The 17,663-nt window shown below is 43.6% G+C and overlaps 1 protein-coding gene across 1 annotated transcript in view; it reads left to right on the top strand.

Moving 5' to 3' along the window:
- Nucleotides 1–1,950: 1,950 nt before the first annotated feature.
- The window catches only part of LOC310877667 (pleckstrin homology domain-containing family G member 3), a 47,741-nt gene continuing 32,028 nt past the window's right edge, over nt 1,951–17,663 (top strand). The window contains exons 1-2 of the mRNA XM_083791618.1: nt 1,951–2,081; nt 7,737–7,804. Coding sequence (XP_083647744.1) covers nt 1,978–2,081; nt 7,737–7,804 — 172 coding nt within the window. The 5' untranslated portion in view covers nt 1,951–1,977. The remainder of the gene's footprint in view (nt 2,082–7,736; nt 7,805–17,663) is intronic.

Below are 17,663 nucleotides of genomic sequence, written 5' to 3'. Positions count from 1 at the left end.
CCTGACTGGTACCTTGAGTGCAAATTTCAGATGTCCTTTTTGAAGAAAAAATAAATAACCCTGCACATTCCCTCTCTCATAGTAGAGTCATCACCGGGGGTAAAGAATCTCTGGCAGGGCCATGAGTTTCAGGCTGATAAGTGTTGTTTGTTCTTTGAAAGAAAACAACTCTCTGCTGGGTGAACTTTGATCAGCTGCACTGGCATCTGCTGACTTTAGACACAAGTTTTCCTGGTTTAGGTTGGAGAGCAGAGTAGACTATACTGTACAGTGTACAAACTGTACATGCAAGACATAAATAAACCTGTGATGTTTTGACACTGATGCAGCTTGAATCATTTATCTATTTCCCATTTTGGATACATGTGCCATCTTCTTCCAGCATACTTCACATAACAGACCTATATGTTTATTTTCTGATGACTCTGAGCATACCTGCTAGATCGGGTAATGCTCTAAATTTAGGCCGTTCCTTGGTCAGTGAATTTCCCAATCTATTGGGAAACAATGGTGCTGTTGGTGCAGTCAGGCAACTGCTAATTTCATCATTTGACCCGTCAGACAATAACACCCAAGTCCATAATTTGACCCTTCGGACAATAACTCTAAGCCCATCACTTTGACCTTTCATCAGTTGACATTTCAGACCATAACATCTTAAGTGCAGTCCAGTCAAACCTTCCCAGATGGAACACAACTCTCTTCCAGGTGGTCTGGGTGGGGAGGAAGCTGCTCTTGGCTCTCTGAGAAGCGAGAGACGCAGAGTTGGCACACTTACTGCTTCACACTACACAGTCAAATCCTGAGTGTTAACTTAACGCTGAAACAGGGTCCATTTGTAGACCCTCGGAGTTAAACAAACGCATGCTTTTTTCAGTGTAGTCTTTGGTATGTACCGGTTTGTATGTTTGTAACTCCACTGCCAGTCTGCTCCCAGTCTCACTGTAGTTGTTGATGAGCAGATAGAACTCTGCTGCAGACAGCATGGAGTGTCCCAAGCACTTGAATTCAATAATTGCACCTGCAAATACATCCAGAAAAGTGTTATCTTTAGAATGGCAACTGGCCCAAATTGCCAGTATTTAACCCATTAAGACCGGAGGCTGATTCTACAAATGCCTTCTAAATCTGTTGTTCAGTTTTCTCAGACTTTCAAAAATGTTAAAAAATTGCAGATATACAAGGTCACAGCGCAGCTTATATGCTATTTTTGAATACGCAAAAGCAAACATCTTAAATGACACGGTTTTCATGCTTTCACGGTTTTAATGGGTTAAAAGAATAGTTGCAAATTGTTAGTTTGCGCTTAATTGTATATGAAGGAATAATGTAATGTGATATAATGCTGTTCAGAATACATCATGCCATTTTTATTGACTCCAACGTCAAAGCACAGCAATCCCAGAATCCACCAATGTGTAACAAAAAAAGAGTCATGTGACTTTGCACACATGACCCTGAAGTTTCAACTTTTACAGCTAGGATTACACTGGCAAGGTTGGAGGTCAACTTCAAAGGTAAACAAAGCTGGAAAACATTGGTTTAGTTTGAGTTTGTGCTTTAATGTGTACACACTTTCAACCGTGTCCCTATTTTGGGCATGTCATCATTATGGGAAAAAAAAACTTCAATAATGTTCAAAAACATCCAAAATAGCTGATCTACAAGCTCACAACATGTCACACTGTGACACGTGAGACACCTGTGACACGTGTATATCGGGTATTTTTACAATTGTGGAAAAAATGTGGTTTAAGGGGTTATGTTTGTGCACTCTGGAGACTAGAGACTGGAGGTTAGAGTGAGTGTTTGTTCCTCCAACACATTGTTGACAGATGAGCCTTCAAACTTGACATGAAGGCAAACGCCACGTAATGCACCTTTAAGTGGGCACGCGCCAGATCTATTTCTGAAAACTTGCCCTCTAATTTTAAACCAGCCACCATCTCCTCTCCCCTCCTCACATTTCAGCAGATAATGGAGGACCACTCAGACACTCGTTCTGTACCACGCACACTCTATTGGACGGTGAAGTCTTCACTTGTCGTTACTCAATTATGGTGGCGATTTTCACTTGCCAGGTATGCATTTCCAACATGCCTTTAGTCTTATATGGTTGCAGGTCGTTGGTGGTGAGGTGAAAATTACCCTGCGTTCTCTGCCACAGCGGGAAATAATTATACCGCCATTAGGGCCATTTTGGCTGTGGTGCTTGTACGCGCGCACTGTGCGGGTACAGCTCTTTGTTTGTCTTCACAGCTCTCTGGTAATCCAGAGGAAAGGACTGCTTAAGATCAACCCAGCTAGGCAGCAAAATGCAATTGTGAGGATAAAAAGACTAAACTCATATGTTGTTGTCTTGTCTTGTGGGAAGTGTCACAGGTTTTGAGCCGTGCTATTCTAGGGGCCGTTTGGATTTGATTGAAGCGGAGGGAGAGCGTCTGGTTTATTGTATTCCCGAGTGAATGAGAAGCTGTTAGTCACTTAAACTAAAGGCCCCAATGTCAGGGACAAACTGCAGGAGTAATGTGGGAAAGAAGGCACCAAGAGAAAGGCTGTTTGTCAGAGTATTTTCTACTGGGGTAGTTCAGGGGTAAGAGGGTACGAAGGAGGTCATGCAGTATAAACATGGCCCCCAATGTTGAAATAATAAAGGCTCTCTGTCTCCAGCCCCTCGGACCTCTGCCTGCCATTCGCATGTTGGCTTTTTATTTTCACTTTCAGAGGGTCCCTGCTGACTGATGGGGTCTGGACGAAATGCCACACCATCATGTTGGAAGACGTCCCACAAGGCTTTGGTCGCATTTCCACCGAATCACCCCACCGGGTCTTGTTGGGGGTAGACGGTGCATGCATGCATGGGCAAAGACAATGTCGTGTGGTGTGTGTGTGACTGTGTGTGTGTGTGAGAGAGATGGAGAGCACAATTTCTCTTGAGTATTTTTAACTCCTATTTAACGGTTCATCAGCTGCTTCCACTCAAGTTAACGTTGGCAATTTGCGTGTGTGTTTGTGTGATGCTCACTAAAAGTGTCGTTGACTTATAGAGTCGGCTAGAACCGGGGTTCCTAAACCTTTCCATGCCAAGGTCCCCCAAATAGCCATAGCCTCTAGCTAAAATATTAATAATATATTGTTTTATTTTATTTTTTTAAGCACTTTCACAGACACCAGCACGAGAATAAAAATGTTCATGGTTCAAATCCAGATAATGTTGATTGGCAGCAGACTTGTATATGGCCATAATGAGGTCATATCCTTCCTGTCCTGTCTGTGACCCCTCTATCCCTTCCTGGAGAGACAGAGACAGAGTGGCATGATGTCTGCCCAGCCCAGGAGCACAACTCCTCTCACTTTCTGCTGTCTGCATGGAGCAGTGAGTGAGGACCCACTTCATGGTTTCACTTCCTTGATGGACTGCCAAGTTAACGGTGAAAAACAATCCAGATAAGTCATCACTCCCAGAGGAACAGGGTGTGTGTGTGTGTGTGTGTGTGCGCACATTACTACAAGCTCGCTCGCCTGTGGCGCGCTCACGTCTAATGCCACACATCTATGGGTGAAACACACACAAACCGTACAACAAAGGACTGACAGCGATTTATCTTTGGCCACTGACAACGCAGAGTTAAAGGCGGTGACGTATCACGACCACCAAGCACAGGCGTAAACGCCACCTCCACATAAGTCACAGTCTATGTCGTGGCCAACCAAACCGTGCACAAAGTGTGCTCTTCTCAATTGTGTATATTTATAGATACTTGTAAGGGTCAAATGTCCCCACGGGTAAAAAAAAGATTAGTATTAGGCATTTAGAGGTTAGGGTTGGAGATACACCTGATTTATGATTACTTGTGTACCAATGTCAAGCACCAAAAATGGAAGATCTGTAAACTAACAATATGTCGCAGATGCGACGTGTTGTGAGCTTGAAGATCTGCTATAACTCCACTAAGTAGAACTCTCGCTTTATGCTGGGTTAGGGTAAAAAATAGCCTTTATACAATTGCCGTCCTAAAATCTTGATGTCCTCACAAGTATAGTAATATGTGTGTGCATGACTGCACGCGTGTGTGTATCAGGTGGGTGATACTTTCTTTTCACACATTTGTGGTGGCGATGACTCAACCTTGAATTTCCTCAGCGTTTTCATGAGTCCGATATCTTGACCAACATCTGTCTTCCTTAATCGTCTGCTTGTTGTTGTTTTGAAACAAAAGCTCTCTGACGGAATTCCCGGTTCAGAGACGTCGCCTGGATCAGCTTTAATCCAGACGGTTTAGAGGAACAAGGAAAAGTTGTATCTCTCCATCTGATAGGGACACAGGAGAAGTGATCCATTGCAGTCTTTAGTTTAGCAGCCAGAAGATTGGCTCTTGTAACATCTGTCATCTATTAAGGAGGTCCATTCCCATACGGGAGGTTCATGTTGCGGCTAACGTAATCATCAGCTGTGGTGGGAAACAAATGCTCTCCATTTGGGTGGAAAGGGCTGCTGGCTCCAGCACAGGTGGCTGACTAGACTACTCCACATGAATGTCAGCCTGTATCGCAGTGTTTTCCTTAGGACTTTGAACATAACCTTGCTGCTTCACTCTCCTCCTTAGGAAAACACAGATTTTTGGAATTGCCATTGCTCAGCAAACTGGACATGAGGGATAATGAGTTAGAATGGTTGAAGTCTGTCCATATGTTGAAAGTTACTCTGCTTTATACTGGGTCCTTGCAGTGAGACATTTTCACAAATCTTTAACCACTTTAAACCTGGCATCCCTAATGTTGGGCATGTCATGATAGGTGAAAATAAGCAGATCTACAAGCTCGCAGCGTAACAAGATGTGTCACATTGTGAGCTTGTAAATTGGCTATTTTTGCTATTCGTCGTGCGATGAACTGTTTAGCTGCCTGCCATAGCTGAATGGGTAGAGAGGCCGTCAGGGAAACAGAGGGTCTCGCGGCCTGGCTCCTGGTCCTTGTTGAAGTGTCCCTGAGCAAAACACTTAACCCTTTATTGCTCCCCGGATGCTACCCCCGTAGCACGGCGCCCACTGCTCCTAATTGCTAGAATGGGTTAAATTTCCCAAAGGAGCGGGGAATATTATTATATTATTAGTAGGACTTAAAGGACAACTTTAGTTTTTTTTCAACCAAGGTTCATGTTTTAGGTTGTCATTAGAGAAAGTAAAAGATGAGTGTTAATTTTCTTTTCTTTTTTTAGGGATTTTAGCTGTTTTTGACAGGGGGGCGGGGGCATTTTATTATTTACTATAGTCCTACTAGACCCCAAGAAATTATATCTGGCCAGAAAAGATCACGGGATCTACTGAATGTGTCAAACTGGCATATTGAGCCCCATGTTCGAAAATATATACATTTACATCTACAATAACAATTCAGAGCAGAGCGACCTACAATTTGCAAGGTCTGAGTAAGGGGCATTTGTTAACCAACAACAATAACATCAGCAGTGATTGAGGAACTGTCGACCTTTTGAGAACCCTTGTTTTTCAGCCTGGCCACTCACTGTCCAGAAAGATAATGGCATAGTTCTGGTCTGGGTATTCAGCAGGGATAGTTGTGGGGATTTGACTAGTTCAAAGCATGCCCTTTGACCTCAACACCCTCCCCACTGTGTGTACAGGCTCTCCGCAAACCACTTGGAAATCAATGGGCCTCACTTGGAGAATGAGCGTCAGGGAAGGCTTCACTGTGTAAGAATGTCATTCTAGTAGTTCTTCATTGACAGAGCCCAAGAAAGACTCTGGCTCAGTTGGCTCACAACATAATTTTCCTTTCACGGTAAAATTCAGAGTGTTAAATCGCTGAGAGTGTAAATGCTCTCGGCGTTAAATTAATGCCCTGGATTTCACAGTGTATTTTCTTTTGACGTTGCATTGAGAAAACCGATGGTGCCTCACAAGTTATGCCCTTGTTTAAGATGGATAAATGATAATAACTGTGTTCCTTGGCTACTTGAGCCTCCTGACTTAGCACACATCCTTTCCTCTGGTGCGGTCCACAGCTGCAGGCAACCAGCTCAGTGATCACGATGTGCACATCCATCCAACCCTGTGAGTGTCTGTCTGTCTCCCCCCCACCCCAGCTCGCTCTTCCTGTTCATCTTAATTGACAAACCTGCCCTTGGCAGCGAGCTTTGCTTGGCCTGGAGTCCGGGACCAGAAGAAGTACACTACTCAGATTTACTTAAGTACAACAGTAGCGGTGTGAGAATATACTAAAGTCTTAATTAGTAAAAACCTTTTTACATCGTGACGCGACGCATTGTGAGCTTGTACATTGTCTATTTTCCAAATCTAAATCTGCAAGGTGACTTGTCGTGGAGTAAAAAGTACAATACATTTGCCTCTGAGATGTAGTAGAGAAGAAGTAATAAAGAAAAAAAAATGGGAATACTCAAGTAAAGTAAAAGTACCTCAATATCTTACTCAAGTACAGCACTTGAGTAACAAATATACTTAATTACTTTCCACCACTGTCCAGGACGACTGGGTTGGCTGTCAGCTCGGGACAGTGGCCACTGGCCAGCGGTGCACTCGGGAACAATGCCCGTCTTAATCCGCCAAGAATTCCCGCTCCTCTGATGTGCCTGGCCCGAGTATGGGACTGTTTGAAAGGCTGCAGGCTCACTTGGAATCACAGGAGACAAGTTCTCAGGCACAGTCCTCTGTGTTCATTTGCTGTAAAGAGGCCAGAGAGGGAGAAAAAAAACGTGACGGACTGTGTGAGCGCTTTGGTTTGCTCTGCTGTGACACTCGCTGGACGTGGAGATATTAAAGAAGCCGTGCCAGGCAGCCGATGAGCATGAACGTTTCAGCCTCATCTGACATATCGATGATGGGAAAGTTCCGTCAAAGTAACGCAAAATGAACTACTGAAAGTGCTTGTTACATAATACATGTTCTTATCTTTTTCAGAATCAAGCCTTTCTTTCTCGTATATTATTTTAGCGGACCTTGTATTGTACTGTATTGCCCTGTGTTTGTATTCAATCAATCTATATTTGATTTAGTCTTATGGAATCCGTTTTCTTTTTTTAAATTATATGCCAAGCATTTTTATAAAGCACAGGTTATTTCATCTATTTGTTGTGCGAAGTTGCATGGATTCTTTTGGATTCATTTACCCTGTGAGGACAGCTGTTTCAGTAAAGGTCTGGGTTTCCGAGGCTACTGTTTCAGTGACTTTAAGCTTTTTGTAGTACGACAAAAGTGAAAATAGCGGATCTACAACCTCACAACGTGTCGCGTTGCAACACATTGTTACCTTTCAGATCTACAATTATTTTCTATAGAGACACAGTGTAATAATGGTTTGATCAGTCTCAAACGCCTGCCGTCTATGGCCCCAGGGTCCTATATGTCGGCATGTGTCTGGCTGGCAGCACAAGCTAGCGAGTAGCTATGCAAGCAGTGGAATGAGAAGAATTTCCCATTTCAATACAGATAAGACCTGGATAGTTTTAACTTCACTTCAGCAAAGTGGGCTTTGCGGAAAGTATTCGACTTTTAAGGCGACCTCCAAAACGTATGACGCACAAGACATGAGAACTATGACTCGCCTAATAAGAGGTTTTATTATTAACTAACGGCATTGTTTCTGTGACTGCGTTTTCACAACTCTTATGTGTGAAAGATCAATATTGCTGCAATGTATGTACAGTAAACTCTGATATGGAGTGTTTTTCAACACTTAATGTTTGTTTTTTGTCCCGTCAGCTCCAGAGGCCAGAGTGCCATGCCAGAGGAGTCGCACCGTGCTCTCCACCAGCGCCCAATGGGGGAAGGTAAGACCCTTATCTTAGAGATTAAGAACACAGTCATGCCTCTCACTGCAGTCCTTTACTAAGTACACCTGAGAAATGGCCAGACGTGCATTAACACATTATCTTTGGTGAGTTCTTTCTCATGGATGGAACTGTGCTCTCTTGCTTGAACGTGTATGTGGTGCTATAAAGTGGTCAACATGTTGATTCCAGCAGCTGAAGTGCAGCAGAGGTAAGTGGAAACGTGCTGGAAGTGAGAGTACAGAGGAAATCCAGCGTTTCTTTAAGGGTAAGAAGCGGTGAGCAGTGGAACGTCCCTCCTACGTCTTCTAGGCTGGTAGAGAGGCTCTTTGTGTGGCTATGGAAGTGGGCCAGTCCCCGCCCCCCCCTCCTTTAAACAGCTGAAAACTCAGTGTACCCAGACATAAAAACCGAAAAGTGTTGAAATCCCCAACAAATCCATCGTGCAACAACTCCCTGTACGCTGGGGGGCACTCGCTCAAATTACATATTATTTCACTGTTCATTATCTTCAGCATCAGAGGTCCACTGCAGCATTGACACAGTGCCTCTTTGTATCTGCATGTCCACATTGTGCCTCTCCACCCCCACCACCGCCCCTTCCTATCCCTCTCTCTCTCTCTCTCTGGCCCTTCTCTCTCTACTGAACACATTTGGCGCTTGACTTCCACTTTGGCTGGAGAATACCGATGTGTCAATGGTTCCCTTTTTCCTTTTCCGCCCGTCCCTTTGATTCAGCCGTGGCCAAAAGAGGCCGCTGGCTGGGGGGAAAACGTGTGCCGCCCTCGTGAAGATTTGTGTTTCTCCGTCCGTCAAAAGGTCGCATAGCTTCTCAGGGTGCATGTTCTCACAGCTCGTTTCCAAACTCCAAGCTCGCCTGACATCTTTACTCAAGACATTTTTGGATTGCTTTGTTTGTGGACCAGTTGGAGTTGGGTCAGTGTTGGTTAAATCTGTAAGATTCATGTCCTACCCGCGATTCAAATCCGGGTATCCTGTGCAAGTGCAGAAATGTAAACCACTGAGCTCATAGAGCATGTCTGATTGCTCAGGAGAGAGAATGCATTTTTTTGCCCCCGGGAAGTTCCACATCAGAATTTCTCAATATAAGAGCAGGCCAGGGAGACCAAATTCATGTACAACCACAGTGATTGTACATGCTCTACCATGCAGATTAGGCAAAGTAAAGTTTTATTCACTAAAAAATGTTATGGAATGCAGCTTTAAACTCTCAGTCAGGGCAGCTGGAATGCTGTGTCCACATGAGGTGGTGAGTTGATGTAGTTTAAAGAGGCAGGAGGAATGCATGCGTTAAGGGGAAGCCTCAGCTCTGTGTCAAGGTAAACAATTAAAGAGACTATCTAGTTCCACCTCACCTCAGGGAGTCACAAGAGCCAGAGGGTTTGTGAAGTGACCGCGCCATTGAAACAGAACCCAGGGGGCATTCTCGATGCGTGTAATGTCACTGTGGTAGGCATGATGTAAACATTTTAGCGCTGCTACATGACGCACCCACCTCACCTAGGTTGTAATGTAGAATCATACATGAGTGATTCTAGTTAAGAGTTTAAGTTTTTTCCCTATTCATGCCTACTTCATTGTCATTGAAAGCCTAAAATGTCCTTAGCCTTTTCATTTTAACTTTACTCAAATGTGAGTCTGCTGTATTGTCAATAAAACGTTTGTTTTGTTGTGCATGGCCACTCCTTGGCAAACCAGTACGACTGTAATCATCCTCTGAAACCCCAAACTATGAGACATGTCCATGTCAAAAGCTGACGTCCATCCCGGTCCCAGTCTGTCAGCTCAAGAGAGCTGACTTCACCCATTCACCATGCAGCCAACCTGAGGCGGGCCGGGCACCGCGCTGCTCACATAAACACACGGCAGATAGATAAGGGCTCCCTCTGACCTACTTAACCCTGGGCATGGAATGTGTCTGTGTCTGCAGAATGTACAGCTTTAAAGAGGGTCCTGTGGGATGGATGGATCATCCCCATTGACTGCAGCTTTTCCAGACCAGTGGGCATAGGGGTTGTGGATTCAGGGATGGTTGCACCCCTGAGTGAGCTTGTTAACCGGAGCTCCCCCCACCACACACACACACATACACACACACACACACACACACACACTGCAACGCCTCCACTGCTTAATGGGCTGTAGCAGTGCTTCCTAAATGGTGGGCACAACACATGTCCAGATGTCCTGTGAGACACATTATCATTAATGATTATACTATGTACCGTAATAATTGTTTTAATTTACTTAACCCATTTTGACCTGGGAACGATTCTATAAATGTTTTCTAAATCCTGACAGTTTTCTGAAAAAGCTATGTTTCTGTCAGTCGTTCTTCGATTTTTCTGCTATTTTTCAATAGCTAAAGCATAACATAATGCTTACACCAAAAGGGGTTCCCGCCCAAAATGGGTTACTCAGTATTTGTGCGCACTTATTCCCCCCCCCCCCCACACACACACACACACACACACACACACACTTTAACCACTTTGAATCTGGCATCCCTATTTTGGGTGAATTTTTTTTCTTCTTCACAAATTAATTAATTGTGAGCCTGTAGTCTTGTAGATCTGCTATTTTAATGAATTCATTGTGAGCCTGTAGATCTGCTATTTTAATGAATTCATTGTGAGCCTGTAGATCTGCTATTTTAATGAATTCATTGTGAGCCTGTAGATCTGTAGATCTGCTATCTGCGCTGTGAATACTGAGGAGCGACTTGAGATTTTTGACTTGCCCATTGGTGTGCCTTAATTGTGCACAAAAGATTTGAAAAGAACCACTTCTGGGTAACATTAGTCACTTGCTGCTTTAAGGAGATGCTGTAGCAGAAAAACCTGAACGACTAGGGTTGGACATTTGCACCACCAGCATACCGGGTTCTGCATCTATATTTAAGTAGATCTGTGTATTGTGATATTGTGGAATTTGTACAGAACTACAGTCGCTGTATTTAATTTCATTGTTCGGCCCGTCGACTCCTGCACTCCCCACAAAACCCATTTATTTCAATGTAAATTATTTTATTGCCTTGTACAATAGCATTCCTCCCATTGAAGTCTTCCAGTGGATTAAACACATTAGTTACAGGCTGCTGTCAGATGGCCTCTCAGAATCTCATTTGAGTCTGTAAAACTCATTCCTAGCCTGTTGCGTAACTGTTTACGTGCAGTCAAGTGTTATGCAATGTTTTAACACAATTTACCATGATGGTAATCATGGTATGGTATGCACCAAACATATGTTATAGGAGCTTAAACCTCTGCATTGCGGTGTATGCTCAAGTGTTGGGGCACATAATGAACAACGCATGTGACACCGTCTCCTCTGACAAAGTGTCTGAACACTCTTCTGCATGATGATGCTGGTGAGATTCAATATTAAAAGTTTCTAAGCTGTTTATTTGTCACTCACATGACAAGTTCAAACAACTAAATGACAGTGTATGCTCTGCTTTGAGCAAACATAACTCAGTTTTGACCTTGCTGCTTTGTCTTGTCTTTGTCCAGGGTTCTGATAGGGGGGGGGACACATCACAGGCACTTGTTTGTCCGCATTGAATAAAGCGCTCCATTGATGGTGTGATATTTATCCTTCAAAGTCCTTTTAGCTCTGCTCAACACTATTGTATTAAAAGGATTTATAAAGTTGGTTAAAAGAAGGTAGGCTGGACTCTGGAGTTGTATCTCTTCCTCCTCCTATCACAGTAAACATGAATGTTCATGTGCGCTGATGGCAGTGTCCCTTAGTTGTGGCATCTGCCCTCCACACAGCTGTCAGTGCATGTGGACCCTCCAGAGAGGTGCTAACAGGAATGTAGCATGGCTGTGGACTGTTGGCCTGGTGGTAAAGTCTACAATGGACTCACACCTCAGGACTACATCAGGCCCCAGATGTGTGGGTGTGTTTGTGTGTGTACGTGACATGTGTGAGTTAGAGCCCAACCTATCTGTCACGCCACGTCATTATTTGACTTTTGTGACGACAGTATCAGCAGTTACGCACCTGATTTGTCCCGTTTTTTCTTTTTTTTTTACCACTTTCAACCTTTCAGTCCATATATTTTGGTCATGTAATTGCTCATGTAAGAGCTGTTAACTGGGCAAGTGTTTAAATATATTCTAGATGTTCTCAAAAGGAAACTAAACAAATTAGTTTAGATTTTTTTCAAATTGATTAGAAAATGTTGCACTTTTTGACAACATATCGGTCAAAATAATAATAATAATCGGTGGTCTAGGACTCTCCAAAATCGAAAAATTCTGGCATCGGACGGGCTCTAGTGAGTGTGTGTGTGGGTGTGTGTGTGTGTGTGTGTTGTCCTGAGGAATAGAGTATGCGTGTGACATCATCGTCAAACCAGGAAGTTATGCAGGAACGCTTACTGAGTGGCAAAAAACTACTTTCTGGCCTTGACAGCCCATACATCCACACAGAAAAGTCATATCTGATTGCATTAAACAACATTAAACAATGTTAAACTCACTTTGCATGTTGCTTTGCCACTCGATTTGCCACTCGATGTGCCATTCACTTTAAGCATGCAAGCTATACACTATTGCGAGTGTGGACCGGCCCCAGGTCTGACAGGGGGCCTCTTGGTGGGGTATAGGCGTGTTGAATGGCGGACCTTCCTTAAGTGGATCATCACATGCCTATGGACTGAGGTCAGTGGGCACTGCGGGAAGCTTTAAGATCCGGAGGCCGAGAGCACAAGAGAAGTTCACAGGATTAAACGTGAGCCTTTTGAGTTAGCTTTATCTTTACAGGTACTTTGGAGAGATCCCCAGCCTGTCTTTATTGCAGTGATTGACTCAGCCTCTTTGAAAGGTGTCAGCAAACCTTTTTCAAATCTCGACTTTTATTGGTGTAAATTACAAGTTTGAGTCCTACAATCTTCCTGGCGCTTAAGCATATTCTGTCGTGCCTATGTTTTATGATAAGATTACAGTTCAGCAGCCACTATAGCAATAGTAATTCACAGGGAAATCTTTTAGGTCACGGCTTCTGAATCTGAACAGATAACCAATTTCGACACGCTCCAGCCTCCAATCCTGGGAGTTACAGGGAGTTAACTTACAGGTCACACTATCTCATTGAGCTCCCAGACACTTACCCTGACCTTAACACACCAAACCAAACAATCATTTTAGCATTAGAACAACATTTGGGTTTATTTCCACTTTGGCTGATCATGCAATAATAATGATTTTTAAATGAGTCTGTGATGTACAGTAAATGGTTCAGTTTTCAGTTTTTATGACCCAGATAAAATAAAATAAAAATTCCTTTGTGGTTGTTTCACCAAATGCAATAATTTGAGTTGCAATTTCAACCCACATCAATCACACAGTACTTTCACTTTTGAACAGAGGAATTTCCCCCCAAACTTCCCAACACAATATTTTTACCGTGTCTGTCTGTAGAATGCAAGTCCAACATGTATGTATGTGTGCCTAGTCCCTGTTTGTCCACAGTGGTTTATTTACTGACCTTCATGTTAACTATTAACCACTTAAACCACCGGAGTCCCCCAGGGCTCTAAACTTGATCATCCAATTTCTTCCCTCTACAATCTATCAATCTCTTTGCCAAAAATAGCCAATCTACAAGTGTTGTGAGCTTGTAGACTCGCTATTTTTGGTGAATATCTGCCCCAGAATAAGGTTGTAAGGGATCACGGTATGTAAAGGTCCTCGCAAGGTCACAGAGGGAGGCGTTGATAAAACAAAATCCAGTCGGAAGCAGAAACTTTCAAAATGCCTCAAACTCCACTGCCTGTAGGGTCGGTGGGGGGGGCATCAGTTGTTATTGTCATTATTGTTGTGTTTCCCGCTGCGTGATAATGGTCTGCAGAGACTCGAACCCTAATCCTCTGTCACCCTCTGTGCATGAGCCCCCTGCACTCCTGCCATTCACCGTTGTCAGGTGGGGAGGAGCCTTTCACAAGGGGATAAACTACAAACTACCCCTGGCCCACCTCTCTCTCTCTCTCTCTCCATCTCTCTCTCTCTGCCCTCTCTCTCTCTCTCTCTCTCTTCTATCTATTCAATTCAAATTCAGTTGAATTTGGATCTCCCCACAGACCCCACTTCTCTCTCCATCCTAAATCAACCTCCGTGGGTGGGAGGTGTAGAGAGCCAGTGGGGGGCGGGCGACTGTATCTTGAGGAAATCGGAAAAGCTTTATTGAGATGTGGTGCAAAACATGATTCCTTCTGTATCCCCAAGGAAAACAGTTTAACGTGATAACATGATTCCTTCTGTATCCCCAAGGAAAACAGTTTAACGTGATAACATGATTCCTTCTGTATCCCCAAGGAAAACAGTTTAACGCCGGGTCCCCTCGCCTCTGAGATGATGAGTGAGCTGATTAACGCCTGCTTTTATAAGCTGTGAGAAGCCCCCCCCCCCATCCCCCTCTTGGTCTACTACGTAAATGGCGTAGTAGACACAAGAAAGGGCCATTTAGCATGAGCAGCTAGAGCCAATTCTTGTTTGCATTAATGCATCATTTACAGTACGACGTGGCAGTGTGTTGCTAGTTTAGTTTAGATCGGCTATTGCTATTTCATCCATGCTTCACCGTCATACATAGTATAAATTATAAATCAGGCTTTAATGTGGAAGGCGAAAGTTGTGTTTATGACCGACTGACTGGTGGTGGGGAATCTCCACAATATGGTGACTCTGTGAGAGAGCACACTGTAAGGAGAACCAGATGCACGGACGTCAGGAATGTCCCGGTGACGTGATTTTATTTTATTTTATTGTATTTCTTTTTGTCGGGACCGTGTGGACTAGAGAGTGCTTTTATTGGAGACATAAATCCTGATGAAGAGACTAGTGTTTGTGTTGTAGACCCATCATTCCCAGACTAATCATGTCTTGTAGAATGGTTTTGTGTCTGAAGTGAACAGCAGTGGGTTATCAGGGAGGCTTTTGCGTGCCATGCACTGCCATGATGCATCGCCTCTCTGTTTACCCAATTTTATTAATGTTGTGAGTCAACAAGGTGTAAGCACCTTTTATTGTTTTTCCAGGCATATTCATCATTATTGTAACATGATCAAGCCAGTGTCTGCCTGGTGGGCAGGACGCAACACAGTGGTTTCGTCTTAGCTGTGACTCACTGTGAGCTCGAGTCGGCGTGAATAGGTGAACATGTACCCTGAAGCCAGGGTTAAAGTGCAAGGCAGGTAAAGGCATGTGTCGTTGCTGTAGGGTTAGGTCTCCCCCTCCTCCGAGTCCCTACAAGCTGCGGTTGTTTATCGTTGTGGTTCGTGTCCACACTGGAAAAGGAATTGTGACACTGACGCAAATGCACATGTTCAGAAGGGCAGTTGTGTGTGTGTGTGTGTGTGTGTGTGTTTGTGTGTGTTTGTGTGTGTGTGTGTGTGTGTGTGTGTGTCAAGTCTAATTTATGCTTCGGCGTCACACGACTGTGTCGCACGGTGAAAACTACGAGCTCACAACGTGTCACATCCATGACACGTTTTGAGGTTGTAAGTCTCCTATTTCCGTGCGATAAAGTGTGAATCGAGCTTCAGAGTGGCCTCTCCTATCTGGCACCGGTTGCTCGTTGAAGAAACGATTTTCAAATCCTTTTAAGCACTTATAAAGCACTAGACAGCCTGAGCCTAGCCCGGCTCTACATCTCACTGCATCCACTTGCCAATGTGAGATCTTTCCCAAAAACACTTTAGACTCAAAACTAAGGGTGATCAACTCTCTGAAACCATCTGACCTTAGTTTTTCTTTCTATGTGGTTTATAATGGGTTTTATATTGTTTAGTTATTTTTATTCATCATTATTTGTTATTATTATTATTATGTATATTATTATATGTATTGTGATATTTGCACCTTGTAACTATTTTTTTAAAAGTGCTTTCTGATTAAAGTTTACGTATACTTCTCTGACAAAACCACAAGCCACAACTGTAGCTACAGCATGACGTTCACTGTGGGTTGCAATTTGCAACACACATGTTGTTAACTTGTTGCTACGAATAAAGTCTAACTGATCATCATCAGTTCATGCAAAGTAGATTCAGATCCTGATGCAAACTACTCCACATGTCTGCCCAGCTGAAGTAGCTGCTGGCATGGGACAGTTTTATTGCCACACTCTACATAAAAATGATGGCATAATAAAGTAGATTCAAACAAAATACCAAGTTAGATTTAGTGATAAGAAACAAGGTGTATTGGTAACAATAATATCACAAGTCACGTTCAAAAACGGTATAGGAATGGTTTAAAAGACTCACTGAGTATAATAAAAATGCTTATGCTATGATCAGTCTGGCAGCCCAAATTAAAAATTTGGCCAATCCAGATTTGAATCGGGCTGATTGTAAGTCTGATCAGCGTAAAACGTGGAAACGGATATTTGTAAATTAACTGCATAAAACCAACCTGACTCCAATGTTCAATCTGATGAGTGAATCAGATTTGAGCAGGATTTAGTCAGCCAGTCTGAACAAGGCCTGATATATGAATTACCGACTGCGATGATGAAACTCTTCCACCTTGTTAAGAAGCTTGATAGAACATGAGGTGAGAACTTCCAGTCAACCTCCTCTCTGAACTCATCAATGTTGTTCAACTCATCTCCAATCTTGCCAACCTCTGTGATTCAGTGTTTAATAATGATGAGAAAGCACCAGTAGATGACCTGTCCTCATAACTAGTACGAGACACACCCGTATGACTCCTCTACCTGCAGTTACTAGTTGGCACCCGATCTCACACTTGTGCTCATGCATCAGCAACAATACATTTCTAAACTAGAAAAAGTGCCCTTCTGGGCACAGGTCTCCACCAGGTTATCCACAGATCCGTGCAGTTAGAGGTAAAAACACTTTTCGGCCAGTTATAGCGCCACCTTGAGGCTGAGTTGAAATTGTTCATGTGGCATTTCGTCCTCGGCCTAGTGGGAATGTGGGTGCACAATTTCACGGAAATCACGCGATGTGTTCATGATTTGCAGCATTTTGTTTGAAACTGAGCACTCCTGTGAAATTTGGAAGCCAATCTTAACCAATCAGGATGGAGTCTGAGAAATCTGAAAGACCGGTTTCGTTGAATGGCTCTAGAGAGACTGTACCAATTTGCGTGATGTTTGGACAAAATCTGTAGGTGTGCTGTGCAAAAACTTGTTTTGCACAAAGCGGCCTCCTGGTGGCGCTATAACAGGCCGTTCTGGAAAGTTTGGGGCAGAGGTTCATCGTTGGCATCCAGGGAGTGTGTGTGCAAAATGTGGCATCGACCGGGTTAACGGTGGCCGAGATTAGCTGGTCACGGACGGACACACACACACACACACACACACACACACGGACGGACGGACGGAGTGCAAAACATACTCTCTCCCCATGCCTTCGGCCTGGTGGAGACAACTATACACAGCATGAATGGGATAAAATCTGGAATTGATGCTTCACCATCAACAGCATCTGTTTGCCACAGTGATAACAACTATATGTTTGACTTGGATCAGAGTTGGACTTTTGTTTTTGTCCCAGTCAAAAAGTTAATGTCACAAAAGTCTAACCACCTTTAACCTGACATCCCAATTTGTCAGGCAAAAACAATATTTCACAAATTGTGCAAACTTCTAAACATTCCGAAACAGCGAAAATAGCAGATCTGATGATCTATGATTATACAGAGCGCGTGGCTTGGGTGCAGCATCTCTAGTGTTACTGAGGGTCCTTTGATTTCCAAGCAAATAAGGGTCAAGGTCGAGGCACCAACGACGCCTACGACAACATCTACCATGCAAAGCTCCGGTGGTACATACACATGGAGTAGGGGTGTACATTATTTCC

Source organism: Protomyctophum parallelum (genome assembly GCF_964188405.1).
Source record: "Protomyctophum parallelum genome assembly, chromosome: 20".
In the NCBI taxonomy this organism is placed as follows: Eukaryota; Metazoa; Chordata; class Actinopteri; order Myctophiformes; family Myctophidae; genus Protomyctophum; species Protomyctophum parallelum.
This window is presented reverse-complemented; position numbering and strand designations above follow the sequence as displayed.